Below are 20,175 nucleotides of genomic sequence, written 5' to 3'. Positions count from 1 at the left end.
CATTCTCCAATGAGCACCTACACTATACCTCTAATGTCCCTACATGAGCAACTATGAGACCAACTGCCTTCATCATATGGACGAGTATATAGCGCACCAATCTATCCAGTTATCTCGATGTCCTTCTCGAGTAACCTATAACTAGGATAATTTAGTGTCTATGTTTAAAGGTGAATCGGTCTCATTATTGTGATCTTATCACAGCGTGCCACAGGTGCCATCACTCACGTGATTGGCTTATAGGGCACCTATAACTAACATTTAGAAATAGAGATGAAGATTCCTTGCCACTAATACTAGCGCAAAAGCTTGCCTCTCGATAGAGGGTATCACTCAGCTCCGTTTAGTACATGGTTGATATAATAAATGGGTCTTTGGACTCCCAAGTCATCCTACATCAATAATGTGCTAACAACTTGCTTGGTGGTAATGAGATAGAGGTTAAAAGCCTTGCTTGGAATGGAGGAGAGTCATGAAAATTAGGCGAGATGATGCTTCAACTTCTCAAATGCCTCTAGCACTTGTTGATCCATAGAAAATCGTTTAGAATTTTCAATGCCCAAAAGAAGTGCAAGCACTTGTCACCGGACTAGGATAGGAACCAGGTAAGTGTAGCTATTTATTCTGTTAATTATTGCACTTCCTTTACCGACCGAGATGGATGCATCTCTAATATGGTGCAAACCGTTTCAGGTTTGTGTATAATCCTCTCTAGTGAAAAATGAATCCAAGAAAATGCGAAAGTGCGATCGAATGGATTGAGGTGCATATTATATCTCTCCAAAACCTAAAATGTCTCAACCAAGCTCGCTAGATGCGAGTTAGTTATTCTGCTTTTGACTATTATATCATCCTTATATAACTTGACGTTCCTCCCAATTTGATGCTTGAACATTTTATTAACTATCTTTTGGTATATCATTCCTGTATTTTTCAATCCGAATGACATGACTCTATAATAATATATGCATTTGTGATGAAGAAGGTATGTTCTTGATCTCAAGGAGCCATCCTTAATTATTTATATCCTAAAAATGCATTCATGAAAGTAAGAAGCTTATAGCCTAAGGTAGCATCAACCAACTGATCAATATGAGGAAGAGGGTAGTTGTCCTTCGAACATGTTTTATTTAGATCGATGTAATCAAAACACATTCTTCAATTTTCATTAGATTTTTTTACTAATATAATGTTTGCAAGCCATTAGGGGTACTGCACTTTAGCAATAAAACTTGCCCCTTAACAGCTTGTCCACCTCATCGTTAATTGCTTATTGGCATTTGGGAGAGAACTTATGAGGCTTTTGCTTCATAGGTCAAATCTTAGGGGAAATGTTCAGGGGGTGCTAAGTCACATCGGGGTCTATTCTAGGCATATCGCTTAGTGACCAAACGAACACTTTAGTATTTTTCTTGAAAAAGTCAACGAGCTATACTCGCTTCTCCTAGAGGTGCATCGCCCTGATCTTAATGACCCGATTAGGATGAGCCTTGTCCAAAGGTTTTTTTTACCAGTATCTCTATTGGTTCTAGATGTGTAAAGAGTTTAGTGAAATCTCGGGGGTCCATCGGTAGTGCCTCGGGCTGGGCCTTCTTCAATAAGGAAACTGTCATTAGATATCATTAACGAGACTCCTTCATATCACCACTTAGATCCATAATATTAATTATTATTGAGAACTTCATCACCATGTGATAGGTTGACACCACAGCCCTCAGCTTGTTGAGTGTGGGTTGGCTTATGATAGCATTTTATGTTGAGGGGATGTCAACTATCATAGACTTGGTTATCACATTTATGAGCAGGATTTATCACAAACGTGATATGCTGGCTCATGGTCTCGAGAGGAGAGATAAAGTTGCTCATTAACTTCGTTAACGAAAAAGTCATAGAAGTGATATCATTAGCTGAGAGCCTAAGTTTTTAAAAAATATCAAAGTAGAGAATATCAATGGAGCTACCTATGTTGATCGTAACCCTCTTCACTCAAGCATTAATCATTCTTATAGATACCACTATGGCATCATCATGATTTGAGTCGAGGTATTTCATCTCTTCGTACTTGAAGGTTATTTTTGAGTCATCTTCTGACCTCGGGTGCTTCTCAATGGTAGCTCGAGCATAGGCTTTGTAACCTAAGGTATTGTCCCCTCCCATGGTAAATCCCCCGATGATGATGTCAATCTGTCTCTCTATCGGGCCCTAAGGTTGAGGAGAAGGTTTTCGAGGTGTTCAGATGAATCTCAGGAGGTTTCTTATGACAATGAGCTTCTCAATTTGCTCCTTCAAATCATGACAATCTTTCGTGTTGTAGTCATTGTCATGGTGAAAGCAATAATACTTGGATTTATCTCTCCTTTCCAATAGTGTCCTCATCGATTGAAGGTCATTTAAGAATTCTTTTTTCCTTTATCTATACGAACTCCTTACTTATTATCATATTAAGAGGGGTCAACTCAAGTCTCAAGCAAGGTAGCTTAGGTCGATCTTATTTTCTTTGCCGAGGTAACCTCAGGGTTAGAACCAACGGTGATCACTCTTGTCATAGTCTTTTACATGTCTTCTCGTACTTACTTAAGATTATTACCTCAACGGCGATGAATTGGTTAGCCCTTTGGAGGACCTTGGGGATGGTTACTGGTGGCCTTTCTACTAATGAACATTAAAGTCGAGAGAACCTGAGCCCCATCATGATGGCTTGAATTTTGTGTAATGGATGGGCTTCTTGCATGCCTTGGACCTCATTGGTGAACCGAGCAATGAAGTCGAAGAGTATCTCTTCCTCTCCTTACTTTAGTCATAGCAACATTGTCGGTAATGGCCTCAGGCATACATTCCCAAGAAAGCAAAGTTTGAACTTCCTTGCGAGCTAAGTGAAGGAGTTGACTAAGAGTGGCTTTAGACGAGTGTACCAGTCTTGCACCATGCCTCTCAGTGTTGTTGGGAACACATGGCACATTAGAGCGTCCGAGGTGCCATAGGAAGACATTTGGGTGCAGAAGTCGGTAATGTGTTCAACTAGGTCAGTACTATTGTCAAAAGTTTTCAACAATAGGAGGTGGAAGTTGGTTGAGATTTGTTCCTCTTGGATGTTCTAGATGTATGAGGATCGACCCAAGGTGAAATTGGCTGAATTCTCCTAGTGGACTATTGGAACTCCTATTACATTTCATCTAGGCATTGGTCCATTTGCCTTAACTGGACCCTCAAGGAGTCATTCGTTGAATTCACCGATTGAGTCTCGGATTAGGCGGAGCATAACGATGGCGCGATGATGCGTTAAACTCCACCACTAGGGAGCAACGGGCTCCTTTGGCTAGCAGTCTTGCAAACCTTAGGTGATCCTGAGATGCTAGTATCATGTCAATCGGGGGGGGGGGGTTGGGGCGGATTCTGCCAGGTGCTAGTGCCAATGGCCATTAAGGTGTCAATGGTGGCAGCGCTTATTAGGCTAGCTCAGGCAATAGTGAGGTGATGGCCTACGACATGCTTGTGAGCGTCTACACTTAATGAGTGAGATTTAGGAATAGCTCGATAGGGACAAGCAGGTGGCTTGAGTTCATCCCTAAGGGTGAAGTTCTAAGGTCATTAATTAAGCGCTAGTGCCCCGTCGGCACCTGCATTGAGATGGATATATCCACATATGAGAAGGATGACAATTACCCCTCCTGAGTAAAAATGTTGTGGGTTGAAAGCAAGGCCTCCTTGCTGGAGCATTCGTCGAGAGGATTGGAGGGTGAATGTTCATATGATATTCAGCCCTCCTTTTAGTACCAAATGTTAAAAGGAAAAATGTTGTTGACATCTAAGTCAGTCTAATGTGGTCCGGACCCGTGTGCAAAGAATTGTCCAAAGTATCACCAATGGAGAAATTGTTAAGATCAAGAGCACTAAGAAGAGGGGGGGGGGGGGGGGGGGGTGAATTAGTGCAGCAGAAAACTTTCGACGTTTAAAACTGCGTTCGTACGTTGAAATCCAATTCCAACGTAAAAGTCGTTTCGTGCAGATAATAACTTTGAAAGCTTACGGAAACGTATTTGAAGTAAAGTAAGGAAGGCAGTTTGCAGTTAAGATAAATAGCACGAAGGAAATGCAAACCATATTTTAGAGTGGTTCGGTCAAACGTGACCTACATCCACTTTCGGCTTCCTCCTCCGACAAGGTCACCAACGTCCACTATAGGCCTTCCTTTAATAAGCGAAGGCAAACCACCCTTTTATAGTTTCACTCCTTTTGACGGGCTTAAAAGACAACCCTTACAAACTTTTCTCTCCTCTCTTGAAAGATTAAAACTTGGAAGAAAAAAGGGAGGAGAACTTCTAGCCTTTACAACACTTTTGAGCTCTAAAACTCACAGAGTAAGATTGGATTTTCGGTGCCCTTTCATGCAGGAAAGGGTGGGGTATATATAGGCCCCAAACTGGTTTAAATTTGGAGCTCAAAAATATCTTTTCCCCGATTTCCGGGGTCCTGGTGGTACTACCTCCTGACTGAGGTGGTACAACCGCCTAACAAAGCTTGGAGACCGAGCTCTGGCAGTGCCACCGCTTGACAAGGGCGGTTGCACTACCCAGCTTTCCTGGGAGACCATCTCCTGGGCGGTGCCACCGCCGACCCTGGCGGTGCCACCACCTGGCAGGAATTCTAGTCCGAATGAGTTGATCCATTCAGCCCAATTTGGGTCTATCAAGGGCCAATTGCCCCTAGATTAAGTTAATGGGATCATCTTCCATTCCTAATTTAATCTACATGCTAACTACGATATTTCTTAAGACATTTACTACAACTTGCTCCGGTGCGTCAATCGCTTCTTCCGACGAGCTTCCGTTAAACTTCCGGCGAACATCCGACGAACCTTCGGTGATGCTCCGGTGGACTTTCGATAAACTCTTGGACTTACGACGATCCACTTGGCGAGTTCCGACGAGCTTCTTTGGCAAGCTCCTGGACTTCTTGGATTTGTTCCCACAGAACCTCCGACAATCGTTCGGACTTCCGTCGAACTCTCGAACTCCCAATGTGATCATAGTCTTGACTCCGGCGCAACTCCTACTACATGTCTTACTTCCATCGTAGTTAATCCTGCATATGTAAAACAAAACTTCGATCGAGATAATTAATCCTAAGCAATTAACCAAGTTGTCCGACATGTCATTAGTCCCTCGATGCTTCGTCCGATTATTCGGCGCATCATCCTCTCCTGCGGCCTATTGCCCAATCGGTCAGTTGACTCCGCAACTCTGATATCCTTGGCACAGTACCCGCTCTTCTTGGCCCGATGCCCGAGTCCACGGCCCGAAGCCTTCTATCGATACATCGATCGATCCACCGGCCTTACGTCCAATCTTCTGACATGTTCCTCCGGCATAACATGATTTTTCCTGCTTTAATTGTCTCATCCTAATCGAAACATCCTGCGTCACTCAAAACACAGATTAAAACATAAACACATATCAAGTGGTTTCATCATCAAAATACGAGATTCAACAGAAATGTCATGCTCCTAGGGTGCTACCACTTATACAAAGACTAAGGTCAGGAGAGGTTTCCCGACCTGGCCCCTCCGACGCTCAAGTTAGTCATCCAAGGTCCTCCAAATATGGGTTTTTATAGTTCAAAAATAAGAGAGCTTCCCCTATTCAAAATATATTTTTATACCTTAAATGATGAGAAGGAATATTAGGATTGTCTTTCTTTATCGTAGTGAACGAGAAGGAAGTTTGTTTTTCCTTGTATTGAATCTTCGTCCACATAAGCATATGAGTACAGGATGACTTAGATCTCATATGACAACCATGTGTCGATTGATGATAGATGCCCTATCATTTATGTGAGAGAAATGATAACACTTGCAACTTGGACACGATCATGGCGCCTTGGACATGATCGTGGCGACTTCTGACATGATTATATGGCACTTGTATAATCGTGTCCAAGTCGCCAATGCTATCATTTCCCTTACAGGTTATTTCTGAGTAGTTTTTTGACCTTAGGCACTTCTCGATGGTAGCTCGGGCATAGTCTTTGCAACATGAGGTGTTGTTTGAGGCAGGTCCCCCGATGATGATATTGATTTGTCTCTCCACTAGGCCCTGAGGTCGAGATGAAGGTTTTTGAGGTCTCTAGACGAATCTCTCAAGGTGCCCTCGATGAATAAGCTCCTTGATTTACTCCTTCAAATCACAATAGTCTTCTGTGTCATGGACATAGTCATGGTGAAAGCAACAATACTTAGATCCGTCTCTCCTTTCCAATAGTGTCTTCAACGATTAAAGGTCCTTTAAGAACCCTTTTTTCCTTTATATATAAGAAGATCTCGGTTCTCATTATGTTAAGAGGGGTCAACTCAGGTCTCGAGCGAGGCAGCTCGAGTTGATCTTGTTTTATTTGTCGAGGTGATCTCAGGTTTGAAACCAACGATGGTCACTCTTGTCACGATATTTTACTTATCTCCTCACATTTACTTGAAACCATCGCCTCAGTGATTATGAATCGATTAACTCTATGGAGGACGAAGTCATTGACCTAGTTATCATTTCTACGAGATTAGAAAAATAATTTTTTACAAAAAAATTAATTAAACTTAATTATCAACCTGAATATATGATGACCCATCAAAATCTAAAAAGATCATTCGAAGTATCGCCAAGAAAAAAATGTTATCCTCCTAAAGAGAGAAAAAAATATTATCCTCCTAAAGAGTGAGAGATTTTCTAACTCAGATCCATCCAATGCTTAGTTACTCATTGCATATCCACATTTTTATAGTTTGAAAAAAACAAATTTCTCTCTATTCGAAATATATTTTTATATTTAAAAAAATGAGAAAAAAAAAACTTGATTATCTTTCTTAATAAATGATAAGCAAGTTTGTATTTCCATGGGTAAAGAGTGATGTAGATCTCTCGACTGACAAGTAAACATATGATTAATTGAAAGAAACTAATCATGCAAGGAGGAATGTGCACGCACAAGATATCACAGGCTGAAAATCCTGAAACCTCACTCGAGGATAGAAAATTAGCCCACCCTTGACTACAAAAGTCATGCTGGCTCTACAAAGTTTTAGACCACAGTCACCATAAACAAGCAATGGCATAATTTTAGGGAAACGACAAAGCAGGACATAATAATGCTTGTGACAAGGCATCAAGCGAAAACAGTTTGACGTTAGTCTCTGCTCTGAACCAGTTTACATCTGGGAAGAAAATTAAAAGTGAGCAGGTCGGGATCAGGCCCCAGTCGCCGAATAAGAATTATTGTTGCAGACTAGTATCAAAGCAAGTAGAGAGCCAAAGCCTCCATTTGAACTGCCAAAACAAGTACCAGCAAGAAAGACAATAACTCAAGTTAACGACACTGCCACACCTCCGGGCCACCATCTTTTCTCAACTTATTCCACTCGAGTATGAAACGGAGGCACACAGCAAATATTACCCAAGACTCTTTCATGGCCTGAGCACCAAGGACAAGCCTATTTTTGAACTGTTTTCAATGGCCTTGGTGTCAACCTCTCCTGAGATGGTCAAAAATGATTTGGGTTTCCATTCATGCTGGATGAGTGCACTAGCCTTGCCATAATTGTTGAAGCGTGCCTTCGCTGTAGTCAGGGGGTCCAGTGCGTGCTGCGTACCAAAGGTGAGTGTGTTCTCATTGCTCGAGAAACTATGGTTCAGCTCTGCGCCAACTGCTGTACTTGACAAAGGGTTAACCAAGTGGTAATAGGAAGCACTCAAGCTATCTCCCTTGTTATTCCTGCATGCCAATAACATTCAAATTTTGTTAATATATAGACTAGACCATGCTTAGAATCTGGCATTGTCATTAGAGACAATTGGCAAATTTTGCAGAGAATCTCTATTTGCTGAAACTTAGAAAAACTACTTACAGAGTAAGTGAAGCAATAAGATCTGCATTAGTGATGCTCAAACCAGCATTGTATTTGATAAAATTACCAGTTGCAGTATCAAATGCTACATCAGCACCAACTGAGATGTTCTTAGATCCAACCACGCCAGAAAGGTTAACCACAGGATTGGCAGTCAATCCAATACTAGCATTAACCCCAGCATAGTCATGCAAGTACTGAAGCTCAACCTGCAAACATGGTAACATGTTAGTAAATAAAACAATTTAGCTAAAAAATATAACTATACTGACATATCTTCCCCGACAAAAACTGAATACTTTTACATACCTTGCCAGACCTCTGGTCTGGAATAACAAAACTGAAAATTGTCTTCAATCCTGGGGTGGCAAGTTCATCAACAGTAACTGTAGTTGTAACCTAGCAAATACCACAACAAATGTTTTTATCACCATCTGGAAGCAGAAAGAATTCATATGTACAAGGAATCAGTACAATGTCTCCTGGCAGATATGCACCAAATGCAATTGACTCGAAAATAGATTAGTACCATCCAGACCTACAAATGACTTTTCCAGGATAATAGCAAACCATGTGTTTGATTATCATTGACTTGGTTGCATCATGTATTTTATTAAAATTATCTTATAAATAAAACTGCAGTTGTCAGTATATCATGGAACCATGCAAAATAACACTATTTATAATGATTTGACAATAGACAAAGATGTTTTACATATTAGTGACTGAAGCACATGGAACTGTCCACTAAATCCATCCAAATATTCATATTAGCGTATGTATCACTAAAATCTTAGACATTGTGCACTTAGGTCCTTCCGTGAACTAGAAGTAATAATCTCAAAGAAAAGCAAAATAGCACTATTTATAGTGATATGACAATAGACAAAGATGTTTTACATATTAGTGACTGAAGCACATGGATCCACTAAATCCATCCAAATATTCATATTAACATATGTATCGCTAAAATCTTAGACATAGTGCACATAGGTCCTTCCATGAACTAGAAGTATTAATCTCAAAGAATAACAAAATAGTTTGTTTAAAGATTTAGCTCTTTTTACCTCCTAAAAGCCATTATTAAAATGTAAAAAAAATGCTAACGATGCCCCTTTTTAGTTCTCCTATATGAAGTTCTCAACTCTAGTCCCGCCTTGAATTTTAAGGCCCCTATGATTCTTTACATGCAGGAAAAGATCCAAACCCTCCTATTAGTATAACCAATCATCCCAACTTCATATCAATGCATTTGAAACACAAAATTTTAAATTGTAATTTCAAGTTTTCAACAATCTGTTGTAGATTGTAAAGATTGATGCAATATTATTGAACTTCAGATCAACGGCTAGAGAACAAAAAAACCATTGGATAGTTGAAAGAAGAATCTACTATAAATGAGATACAAAATATAAGAATAATACAGTAAACAAAAATCTGTTCATTAAGAGTAATGGTCAATGTTATTTCCATAGGTGCCTTTAACATGTTCTTAATAAGCATAAGAAACTGAAAGCACCATTGCCAACATTTCCAACAATTGAACAAAAACTATTAACGAATTGATATTGAACTCAAAGATTTAAGGGACTATTACATGTATAAGCCTTAGGCTTCAAACACTAACTAAAAGCTAATTCACCAAGGAAAGGAAAGAAGGCCTACATTTGAATCTGAGTTTGTTTTCACATCAAAGGTGACATTCTTGTTCTTAATCTGGGACTGGATCTCACCAAAAATTAAGTCATTCTTCCTTGTACCTGTAGCCGTAATTGCCTGCAGCAGTATAAATCAAACAATTAGAGAAACAAATTTCTAGAAAAAATAGACTAATATACATATATATATATATATCATAAACTGGGAGTAGTAGATATAGAAACCAATTAGAGAATCTTCAACTTTGAAGACAAACTGTTAAAAGTATCAAGTATCATTGAGTTTTCTTTTCCAAACATACCATGGACAGTCAGCACACGCTCAAGCCTGTATCTCTCATGTAGCAACCAGATAAATCAGAGAAACATGGTGTCAACCTTTTGTTAAAATGTTTTAGGCCTGCACCTTTCTGTTTGATATATTAAATAGTTCGTTGTACATTTAAATGGAGCCAAAGGCTTCCTATGTATTGTCCATTATATTGTAGCACTAAAGAGGGAGTCATGTGTTTTAGGCCTGCACCTTTCTGTTTGATATATTAAATAGTTTGTTGTACATTTAAATGGAGCCAAAGGCTTCCTATGTATTGTCCATTATATTGTAGCACTAAAGAAGGCGTCATTGCTGATGGGGAACATTTTTCCTTATTATTTCATCACAAGCTAAATACCAATAGCTAAACTAAAAAAATTCAAATTTCTGTTACCTTACCGTAACAAAATCACAGATATATAGACAGAGTGATAGAATGAGGGAAAAAGTAATATCTGCAAAACCCATTCTAGTAAGCATAGAGTGCACTGCTTCAAAAACACCAATAAAATTACCACTGCTTCAAAAACACCATTATATTGTAGCACTAATGATGGCGTCGTTGCTGAACGGGGAACATTTTTCCTTATTATTTTATCACAAGTTAAACACCAATTGCTAAACTAAAAAATATTCAAATTTCTTTTACCTTACCGTAACAAAATCACAGATATATGGACAGAGTGATAGAATGAGGGAAAAGGATATATCTGCAAAACCCGTTCTAGTAAGCATAGAGTGCACTGCTTCAAAAACACCAATAAAATGACCACCAGCAAAACCCTCCATATCTAAAGTGATTGAACCAACGAAAATTCTCGCTGCGACGTGCTTCCTAGATTAGTAACAACAAGACACCATAAGATCCCACCTATTTGGGCTGGTTATATAGATCTCTCCCGACCATTGTTTCATCAAAAATTTATATTAGGATAGGAATTATCACATGTTGTCAACAATTTTACATTTATTTGGTTTGTTACATTTTTTTAAAGAACTCTGAAGAACAACTGCTTTAGTAATCTACATATCTAGTAAATCTTGAGTATGAACTAGTAAAACCAATCTAGAATGAACCAACATGAATCAAAGGTCAACTCAAGCTCGTTGTCCATCTGAACATATTGTAACTAATACATGCCAACAAAGACGATTATTTATTGTACCCTGCTTCATGAGATCATATAGAAAGCCAAATAAAAAATTGTTCATACTCCATGTCATGTGCCAAAAGAAAACGATGGTAATCATGAAACAACTTATCATAGATGTAGCAATACACAAGAAAGCATCAAATTTAGTAAAGTTGACAACAAACCCACAAACTAAACTACATTCGTTATATGAGCAGACAAATCATGGATAAGCAGAAGAATATCATGACTGCAAGGCCTAGTCTCTACAAAATTGAATTAAAAATACCAAAGAGTAAAAAACGAAAAAACTATATCCAGCCAGCAACAAAGAAAACATGGTAACATAATCACATACCCAAAGAAAGTCTGTCCAGGAGCAATAGGGTTTTATCATGCTACAGAACACTAGACGTCTACCTAAGAGGCATATACCTCAAGAACAAGGTATATATTGGGTTAGTTACCTGAAAAATTAACTCAGTCATAAGGTCACCACTAGATCATTTAGTCTCAATTCTCTTGTCCTCAAAAAGGGTCAGACATTGGATCATGAGACTAAACTGGAATAACTGTAGCTCATCCATCACTCCATCTTGTGAAGTGTCTTTCTATAATGCCAATAGAGAGAGAACATCAGATGTTGGGTCACTCACCCTCATAATCTTCACCTCATACTTCTTCATTAATGATTCAATATTATGTGTCCTTTCCTTCTGCTTCAGCAGCGACTTTCTAAATCAAACCACCATTTTCACAGGCCTCATTGGCATCCGATAGACGTTTAAGTCTGTCAACTCTCATCAGCATTCACAATACATGCTATTCTAAACAAAAAAAAATGAACATGTGGCTTAAGCTGCTACATTGCCACTGAGGGTTCTTACACTTAAAAATATCTCTGCACTTTGAGATTTCAGTTCCAGCCGTATAACAGACCAATTAAATTCCAAAATGTTCCAATACTTTTCTGACTCCACATCCAACTGCAGAAAATACATCCATATATGGCATTTGGTCGGAATAAGTAACTAACAATCAGGATAAAATAACAAACCATAAGGTCCCAACTATCCAGAAAAGATTAACGGTCACACGAAAAAGGACTTATAATTCATCACTATAATTATATTCTGATCCAAATGTGATCATTCCAGTAACTTATGCCAAAAAACCTAGCCATCGCTTCCACAAAAAGAAAAGAGGTCACAGTTCCACATAAGATAACTACAAGAATAGCCGGAGTCTTAACATGTATCTTTTCCCATACGAGCTACGTTGAGGGCAATACAATTTCTGTTGATTGTTAAGCACCTTACTTTAGAGAAAGAGTCGAACGTACCACCCTAGAGTCTAATGCGATCAAAACAAGGATAAGAGCTCCAGTGCTCTGATGTAAGTACCTTAACCAAACATCACACAGCAGCAATGGATATACAGTTGCAGACACAGTTACTGATACTCCTGACCTCAAAAAGATCCCCTTAGGACTTGCACAGAGACTGAAAAAAATCCAAGTGCATTTTCCTGCGTCGTATTCTTAATTCTCGCAAGTAGAATCTCCCTTAAATGGAGTCCACTAGACAAACTAAAAAAATGGGTAAAAGGAAATAAGCCATCCACACTCTTACGGTCGCACAACATCCCAAGATCCTTTCGGTCATAGATTGTAAGATTACAAAGGAAAAAAGAAAAAGAAAACGAAAACCAGAGAGCCGTCTACGTGAGTTCGAGATTGACTCACCACCACATAACTAAACAACAGACGAGCTGCAAATGGACCATCCACTGATCCGAGGAAAAGAAATTTAGAAGATAATCAGAAGCGAACGACGTCAAATCCATTTTTCAACGACACAACCGCACTGCTAGCATCCGACACAAAGAGGAAAAAAAAAAAAGAGGAAAAGAAAAGAAGACGATCACTCACGACTCCATTTGAGGTGCAGGTGGTGACGGTGAACTTGTGATCCGTCTGATAGTCCCTGTAAAGAAGATCTGGGAGAAAAATTCGAAGATTTCCGTCAAAAAAAAAACGAAAAATGATGGGAGAGAAATAAAAAGAAAAGGCGAACTACCTCGGGCCTTCTTGCCGATCTCGGAGTAGAGACCTGGACCCATCTTCCGTCGATCGATATCAAACGGCGGAAAGAAGATTCAGAAGAGAGAGAGAGAGAGAGAAGACGGCGCTTTCCCGAATGAATCAGAGACCGAACGACAGATAAATGGTGGGAGGGATGCGCGGAGGGAGGAGGGTGGGGAGGCACGCCCAATGGGTTGGAGCCCTAATCCGTTGTGGGAACAAAGAAAATGATCCAACGACTCACGAGAGGGATTGGGTCGGCCTAGAGCGACATCAGCCGTTGGGGGCCGGGTACCGTCATCCGAGCCGTCGGATCACGAGATGGAAATTGAATTTTGTTTTTTATAAATTATATTTATTTGGCACGAGTTCTCGCCGGAATCACGCGTCAGATGTCGGGTCAAAGGAGGCCACGTGACACGAGATGTCACCCTTGGCACGTTCACAGGGGTGACTTGGATTTTGCAAGGGAAATGTCCGGTATTGAATGGAAACCAATCGAATGAGAATTCGTGGTAGGGCACGATGCTTCATCACCCCCCCCCCCCCCTCCGAGATGACTAAAAATAATAAATGTTCAAAAATGCAGTTTAATAGAATGATTCCCAGGTCTGACAACCAGCACCGGGACGTTCAACTCTGCCCGGCGATGTCGTCAGATCATATCACCGTAACTAACGACATATCTGGCTTTAGTAATTACATCATTTTATTGAACACAGAAAGCAAGATGATATCTACAGAACCAAATTCACAAGGCATTCATTGCTAAGAGCAAAATAGACCAATACACTCGTATACCCTAACAAGAAACTTATTGACACCACAGACACAGATATTAACTGCTGCATTATTTATACATCCACGGCACACTTAAATCAAACACTACTTAAAAGGTTTAAATACCCAAACATTACGGCAAAGTCTCCGGAACATGGACCCGTGTCTCCTTCTTCCTCTTACTGAAGTGTATTGGCTTGAAGAAGGCCATCCCTGATCTGAGTAGCAATGTCTCTCACAGCTCCGGGCCCATGGGGGATGAACACAGAAGAGGACTTCGAGGAGGCTCCAATCTCCTTCATGGTATCAAAGTATTGCGTCACTAAGACCATGTCCATGACATCCTTGGCTGTTGTTCCTGGTACATTTACTGAGAAAGCAAGCACGCTATCTCTCAGGCCATCCACAATGGCCTGGCGTTGTCTTGCTATACCTAATCCGGCCAAGTACTTTGATTCAGCATCTCCTTCTGCTCGTTTGATCTGCAGTATCTTTTCAGCTTCAGCTTTCTCATTAGCTGCCACCCGCAGCCGAGCAGCTGGTGTAATGAATTAAAAATAAAAACATAAAGGACATTAGTTACAATAATAATAACAACAACAATAAATGTACAGTATAATAGATGCAAAGCACATATTTACTGGAGTAATTAGTCAGAGAATGCCACGAAAACTAGGGTTCATCAACACTCTAAACTATAAACCACTTGCCTGCATTAATCTCATTCATTGCCCTCTTGACATGTTCATCAGGTTCAATATCCACAATCAAGGTTTGAACAATCTCATACCCATACATTGACATTGCCTATATGCAGAGAAATCATGTCAGTAAAGTATGAAAGAGTGAGATATACTCAATTACTCATTAACAAGCATGGACTACCTTTTCAAGCTCATCTTCTACAGCTTTAGCAATATCATTCTTTTGTTCAAATGCATCATCCAAGTTCAGCTTTGGAACACTAGCCCTGATGACTGAAAATCAGCAAATACTTAAATTATTCACAGAATCAAATTTCAAGTTTCAGATATAATAACGATTCACTTTTTGGTCAATGGAATAACTTGAATTTGTATTCCTTGTCCAGCAAAAAAATTATGAACATGACCACTAAGGACTGGCATCAGAAGCCCGAAAAGCAAAGTCCAAAGGGTATTGAGAATGGGAAGGAAAAGTTCAAAAAGACTCAAGATACAAAGCTATGCTTATTGACATATGATGCAACAAGAGAGGACAGAAAATAAGATGTTCATACTGTTTCTGTGATATGGTTTTTATAACTCCATTTTGACTTTCATTACATGTATTTTCTTTGTTTTTGACACATCATTATAAATGGATGATAATGCGTGTTCTTACAAGCTAGATTGCTATTTGCAATTCTTACGCTTCTTAGAAACATTGATATTAAAACTCCTCTCGTCATAAGCCTTCCATCCAGAAACAGCCAATTTTATCAATGCAAGTGACCTGCCTCCACGATGTCAAGTGGTTGTGAAATGAACATATCTGATACAAACCTTCACACATGTACCTTGTCTATAATCTAAAATCATGAAATTGACAAGTGTACATTCGTTAGAAAGTAGATAGCATGAGAAAAGCACTATCCATGATTCTAGTGGAGTATTCATATCTGAACATTTTCATCAGCCACAGACTGAAGAAATTGCAAATGCTCCACTAGCTTCCTAGTGTCCCAAGTGCTAAAATACCTACTTAACAATTGATCTTATACCATAACATCCCATTTATACAAAAAAATTGTAGGTGTTTGACTAAGCAATTTGGTAGATATTTTGAATTGAAAGGTTGAATCCAAAAATCACTAGCATCAACTGATAAGCTTGGGTGTACTGAAATTTGTCATAAAATAAGCTACCATGTTGATTTTCCTATGGAAGTAACAAAGTATAAATATTGATGGGGCCGTAAAGTTATCACATGGTAATAACTGATGAGAGCTAAGAAAGAAAATCTTCTCCATGTATTCCATATCATTTCATACATAAAACAATTAATAGTGCAAAATCATATATATTCAAGCCCCTTGGGGATACAGCACGAGTACTAGAAGATCGAATCAATTGAGTCTCCAAGCCCTTGAATATATAGATAGCATCAGTACTAACATCATTGCCACAGATTATCGTATGTTACAATCAGAACAAATTATCTCGACAAATGAAAGACTAGCTCAAGCAATCAGGACACTTCATGATCAATTCTTATACAATTAGTAATATGGGATCAGAAATTATTTGAAAGAATATGAGTTGGTGCATTGAATAATAGCTCAATCGTCAAACTATGTAAACTTACCATCGAAAACATAGGATTGAATTTGTTCTCTTGTGTTGCTAAGCCTGTAGAAAGCATCAGATGCCTTCTCAGCGAGAGCACGGTATTGAACAGACGCAACAACGGTGACAAACACGTTATCCTGAAGCACCACAAGAATCATAATGGATATAGTAGCTACAACAGAAACATTTATATCCAGCATTAATTAAAGATCATAATAGGAGATAGAAAGAAATAAGAAAAATGACACATATGAGTACTTTAAAAGTAATGTGTACGTAGAATAGCTCAAATTAACTGAAAATTATTCCTATTAAATGACGAATACAGATAAGCAAAGAATGAAGTTCAGGGCCACAAACCTTTGTCTTTGTTTCACAACGGACATCAAGTTGCTGCACACGCAGTGAAAGATACCCAGCAATTTGCCTCCCTATACACCAGGGCAAGAAATGACACCCAGGATCAAGAATCTCATCAAACTTTCCAAAAGTTTCTCTAACGGCAACAGTTGACTGGTCCACTTGTACACAACCCAGAGCTTGCCCCATTTCTTTCTCTGTATAAGAAAATTGTATGAAACAGGATTAACCTATATTAACCAATAATTAGCTATCTTAATGCTAATAAAGTCAAAACAAACATGTTGTCATTCCTGTGCAAAGCAACGCAAGTAACTTCACAGTGGATTTACTCAGTCAAGTTAACAAGCAGAAAGTCAAAAAATTGTTCAGATGATCTTAACTCTTGTTCTACAAGGAATTCTGTACCTTTAACAATCCAGAAACTCATCCGATCTAACTTACATAAATAATGTTACTGTGTCAGAAACATTCACAGGGTTAATGTCACCTTATGCCTGGCTGTGATTCATAAACTAAGTGAAAAAAATTCAAATTGAGTGACTTAAGACATGGCCACTTGGAAGCCTGCATGGATCCCCTATCCAACAATCCCATATTGTTGTTTGAAAAGAATGATGTTGTTTAAAATATCTTCAAGCTTTGACACAAGATCAGAGCATTGAATCTGCAAATTACAACAACAGTAAAAGGGAGGGGGAAACTGAAAAAATTATGCAGCAACATTAAGTCAGGTCACATCGAATTCTAGGTATTTACTGTGGCTAACAGCACAGAAACAAAAACAAAATTCTGAACGTCATAAACATAAAACATAGCACCAACTATTTTTATATGATCACTGGATAACAAATAAGAACAAGAATATAGGTGCTTCTAAAAGATATTTAATTCAAATCTGCAATAACAGCCCTTGAGAACAAGTAAAATCCAAAATCCTGATTCCCAGAAAGACTCTCTAAGAAGTAGGCGGTACCATAGCAGGCACCATATCAGGTTATTGATCCTAAGTTGCAGATATGAGATAAACAAGTGACGTCATCGAAAAGATCAGGATATTAGGAAATCACCTTTGTCACGAAAAGTTGTCAGAAAACAGAACGCCAGAGGCTGCAAATCACAATATCAAGATGAAATTTGGATGAATAAAGAAACGAAGAAGGATGAACATTTAAAGAACCAACGGCCCATAGTAAGTCAACGATGCAAGTCATCAACCTCATCCAAGTGGGAGATCCAGAGATCCACTAGGTGGTGTCAGCCAATAAATTCCTAGTCATACATAAACACATCATACATACATAGTATGTATGCATGTTGTATGTATGTATGTATGTATGTATATATATATAAAACTATATTACAACCAGGGGGCAAGTGATACAAGTCGCAGCGAAAATGTTCAATTCCCATTCCCACAAGAAAAAAACAAAAATCCAGGCGCGACCAATGGTTGCTGGCACTTTAAACAATTAGGGCGAACAGAAAAGAAAGGGGTAAATGGTGAGCAAGAGAAGTTTGGTGAACAAAGTTGCGGTAATATTCCGAAATAATCATGAACCACGAACCTAGGCAACAGATTGAGGAAAGATCAAAGGAAGGAGGAAGAAGAATAGTCAAGCACCCAAGGCGCATACTCCGCTTCATACAAAAGCAAAAGAAGAGTTATAGCCCCATGTCAAACCCCACCTCTCACCAAAACTACTAAATTATAAATTCAATTGATGATTGAACCCAGAGATGCGATTCCAAAAATCCTCCGTAAGCACTAGAAATGAGAAGTCATTCTTTCCGATCAAATAGAAAGCCATACAAAATCAAATTTACTGAAGACACGAGATCCGAGCGATGACAAACCTAAGGCGCACGGCAATCGGGACTCGGATGCTTATTATTTCAAGACGAAGTAGAAGAAAGAGGGGAGAGAGGTCCAATTACCTCGCCTTGTAAAGCGAATTGGCAGAGAAGATGGATCGCGCCGCCCGACGGCAGAGGAAGGGGGAATTATAGGGGCGGAAAACCAAAGGGGGAGGGAAGGGCTCCTTGGATGTTCCGAAGACGGCCAACGAATGACACCGCGGCGATTTAGATGAGCAGGTGCAACTAAACGGCGTCGTATGCGGATTGATGGATTTTAGGGTCGCATGGAATGTAAATTTGAAGGGCGATTTTTCTATAAAATGTTCATATCTTGAATGTGTTTCAAAAGTATCTTCCCTTTTATTTTATTTTTTTTCTAATAACATTTTTTAATTTTCAAAAGTATCTTCTCTTTTATTTTTATTTTTTTTCTAATAATATTTTTAATTTTAAAAATATTTAGAATACCTCTAAAAAAATTTGTCAATTTTTTTAATATATTTTTAATTATTATAATGTTTTGATGATTTTTATCGATAGGTATAAGTCTAAAGTTTATCCTTCTTATACCAAGTCAAATCTTTTGCACGGAATATAAGTATTGGTCCCTAGTAAAATGCTAATGCCTCGAATCATATTCCAACGAGAATATATATATACATAGAAAGAAATAAAATTCTATGGTGAATTCTCCAAAAAAAAAAAAAAAAAAAAAAGCCTACATCTTTGATTTTCCGATGGCCTTTTCAAACTGTATACTCTTATAGAACCAATTCGGTTCATATTAGCTTGAATCAAAGAAAAAATTGGTATAACATGACTCGACTTGATACATACATTGATAATATCTATATAGGTATGTACCTTCGTTATTGATAATTCTTTTACACTCATATCCACTCGCATATACCTTTTAAGGTTTTAAGGTTTCTAACACTATCGTCAGAGTCTCTTCTGCCATCGTCAAATTCTTATGGTGCTATCGAGTTCTAATGCATCTCACCATCAACTTCTATCGCTATCGTCATCGACTTCTAATAAGGAGTTACTCGATAATGATTTATACCATAGTTATAAAAAATTTCCTGCGTGAGTTGAAAACTTGAAACCCAAAAATACTCCATCAGTTGTGATTTTTATGTATGTAATTTATGTTTTTCATGTATCTAAAATAATCCTAAAAAAAATCCGTCAGTTACGTTTTTTTATGTATAAACACAAGTTAGCATACACACTGTTCAGAAGTTACGATAAAATGCCCATTGTTGATTTGGTTTGAGGAAACAAGAAATATTGTTCAAATTAGGTTATCAGATACCAAAAGAGTTAATTTTTTTAGACCTAATTTTTATCATACCTTTGGGAAAGAAAAAAAAACATTACATAAAAAATCATGTTTTTGGTGAAAATAAGAAAAAGATAGAGAAAATAGAAAACCACCTAACTATTGATATTCTTAAAAAAAAACTCTAAATTAGAGATCCATATGGTAAAAATTAAAAGTTTTTCTGAAAATTTTATAGTATTTAGATCATTCTTTGAGATTGATACTTGAATTTTGGGGTCTAACCAAAATCATGGTATCATATATCATGTTTTAAATTTTTTATCAACCTTTTACCATAGTCTAAGGATATATCTAAAAGCTTAGATATCAAAAACATTGCATAAAGAGATCATGTTTTGGTAGAAATAAAAAATAGAGAAAATAAGAAAATATTAAACTATTTTTTATATTATAAAAAATTAAAAAAAATATTAAAAATCTAAATTAAAAAATATGTTATAGAG

General features: G+C 38.2%; 2 protein-coding genes across 3 annotated transcripts; both read right to left on the bottom strand.

The window, feature by feature from the left end:
* Positions 1-6,986: 6,986 nt before the first annotated feature.
* On the bottom strand, positions 6,987-13,270 carry LOC135643451 (mitochondrial outer membrane protein porin 1-like). The gene is made up of 6 exons (XM_065160430.1): positions 13,071-13,270; positions 12,923-12,990; positions 9,554-9,664; positions 8,198-8,287; positions 7,889-8,097; positions 6,987-7,755 (listed from the first exon to the last, which is right to left on the bottom strand). Exons 1-6 carry the CDS (start codon positions 13,111-13,113, stop codon positions 7,449-7,451), a joined length of 828 nt encoding a protein of 275 aa, XP_065016502.1. The 5' UTR covers positions 13,114-13,270; the 3' UTR covers positions 6,987-7,448.
* A 543-nt stretch (positions 13,271-13,813) lies between these two features.
* On the bottom strand, positions 13,814-18,696 carry LOC103992679 (hypersensitive-induced response protein 1). Of its 2 annotated transcripts, XM_018829373.2 has the most exons (7): positions 18,463-18,678; positions 17,595-17,634; positions 16,525-16,721; positions 16,181-16,301; positions 14,741-14,832; positions 14,566-14,662; positions 13,814-14,393 (listed from the first exon to the last, which is right to left on the bottom strand). In XM_018829373.2, exons 3-7 carry the CDS (start codon positions 16,711-16,713, stop codon positions 14,035-14,037), a joined length of 858 nt encoding a protein of 285 aa, XP_018684918.2. In that variant the 5' UTR covers positions 16,714-16,721; positions 17,595-17,634; positions 18,463-18,678; the 3' UTR covers positions 13,814-14,034. The 2 variants fall into 2 exon arrangements, with proteins under 2 accessions (XP_018684918.2, XP_009410754.2); XM_009412479.3 differs by lacking the exon at positions 17,595-17,634 and having other exon boundaries at positions 18,463-18,696.
* Positions 18,697-20,175: the final 1,479 nt, after the last annotated feature.

Source organism: Musa acuminata, chromosome BXJ3-7 (genome assembly GCF_036884655.1).
Source record: "Musa acuminata AAA Group cultivar baxijiao chromosome BXJ3-7, Cavendish_Baxijiao_AAA, whole genome shotgun sequence".
Lineage (NCBI taxonomy): Eukaryota > Viridiplantae > Streptophyta > Magnoliopsida > Zingiberales > Musaceae > Musa > Musa acuminata.
The sequence above is the reverse complement of the archived record's forward strand: the minus strand, read 5'-3'. Positions and strand labels throughout refer to the sequence as shown.

Bases quoted from the DNA above. Each gene is read 5' to 3' on its own strand.
- LOC135643451 (XM_065160430.1), bottom strand. From the start codon at position 13,113: ATGGGTCCAGGTCTCTACTCCGAGATCGGCAAGAAGGCCCGAG. The intron at 12,991-13,070 runs GTAGTTCGCCTT...TTTTTCTCCCAG, and splicing joins GATCGGCAAGAAGGCCCGAG to ATCTTCTTTACAGGGACTAT. The intron at 9,665-12,922 runs GTGAGTGATCGT...ATACTGCTGCAG, and splicing joins CCTGCACCTCAAATGGAGTC to GCAATTACGGCTACAGGTAC.
- LOC103992679 (XM_009412479.3), bottom strand. From the start codon at position 16,713: ATGGGGCAAGCTCTGGGTTGTGTACAAGTGGACCAGTCAACTGTTGCC. The intron at 16,302-16,524 runs GTTTGTGGCCCT...GTGGTGCTTCAG, and splicing joins GTTGTGAAACAAAGACAAAG to GATAACGTGTTTGTCACCGT. The intron at 14,663-14,740 runs GTAGTCCATGCT...CTCTGCATATAG, and splicing joins TAGAAGATGAGCTTGAAAAG to GCAATGTCAATGTATGGGTA.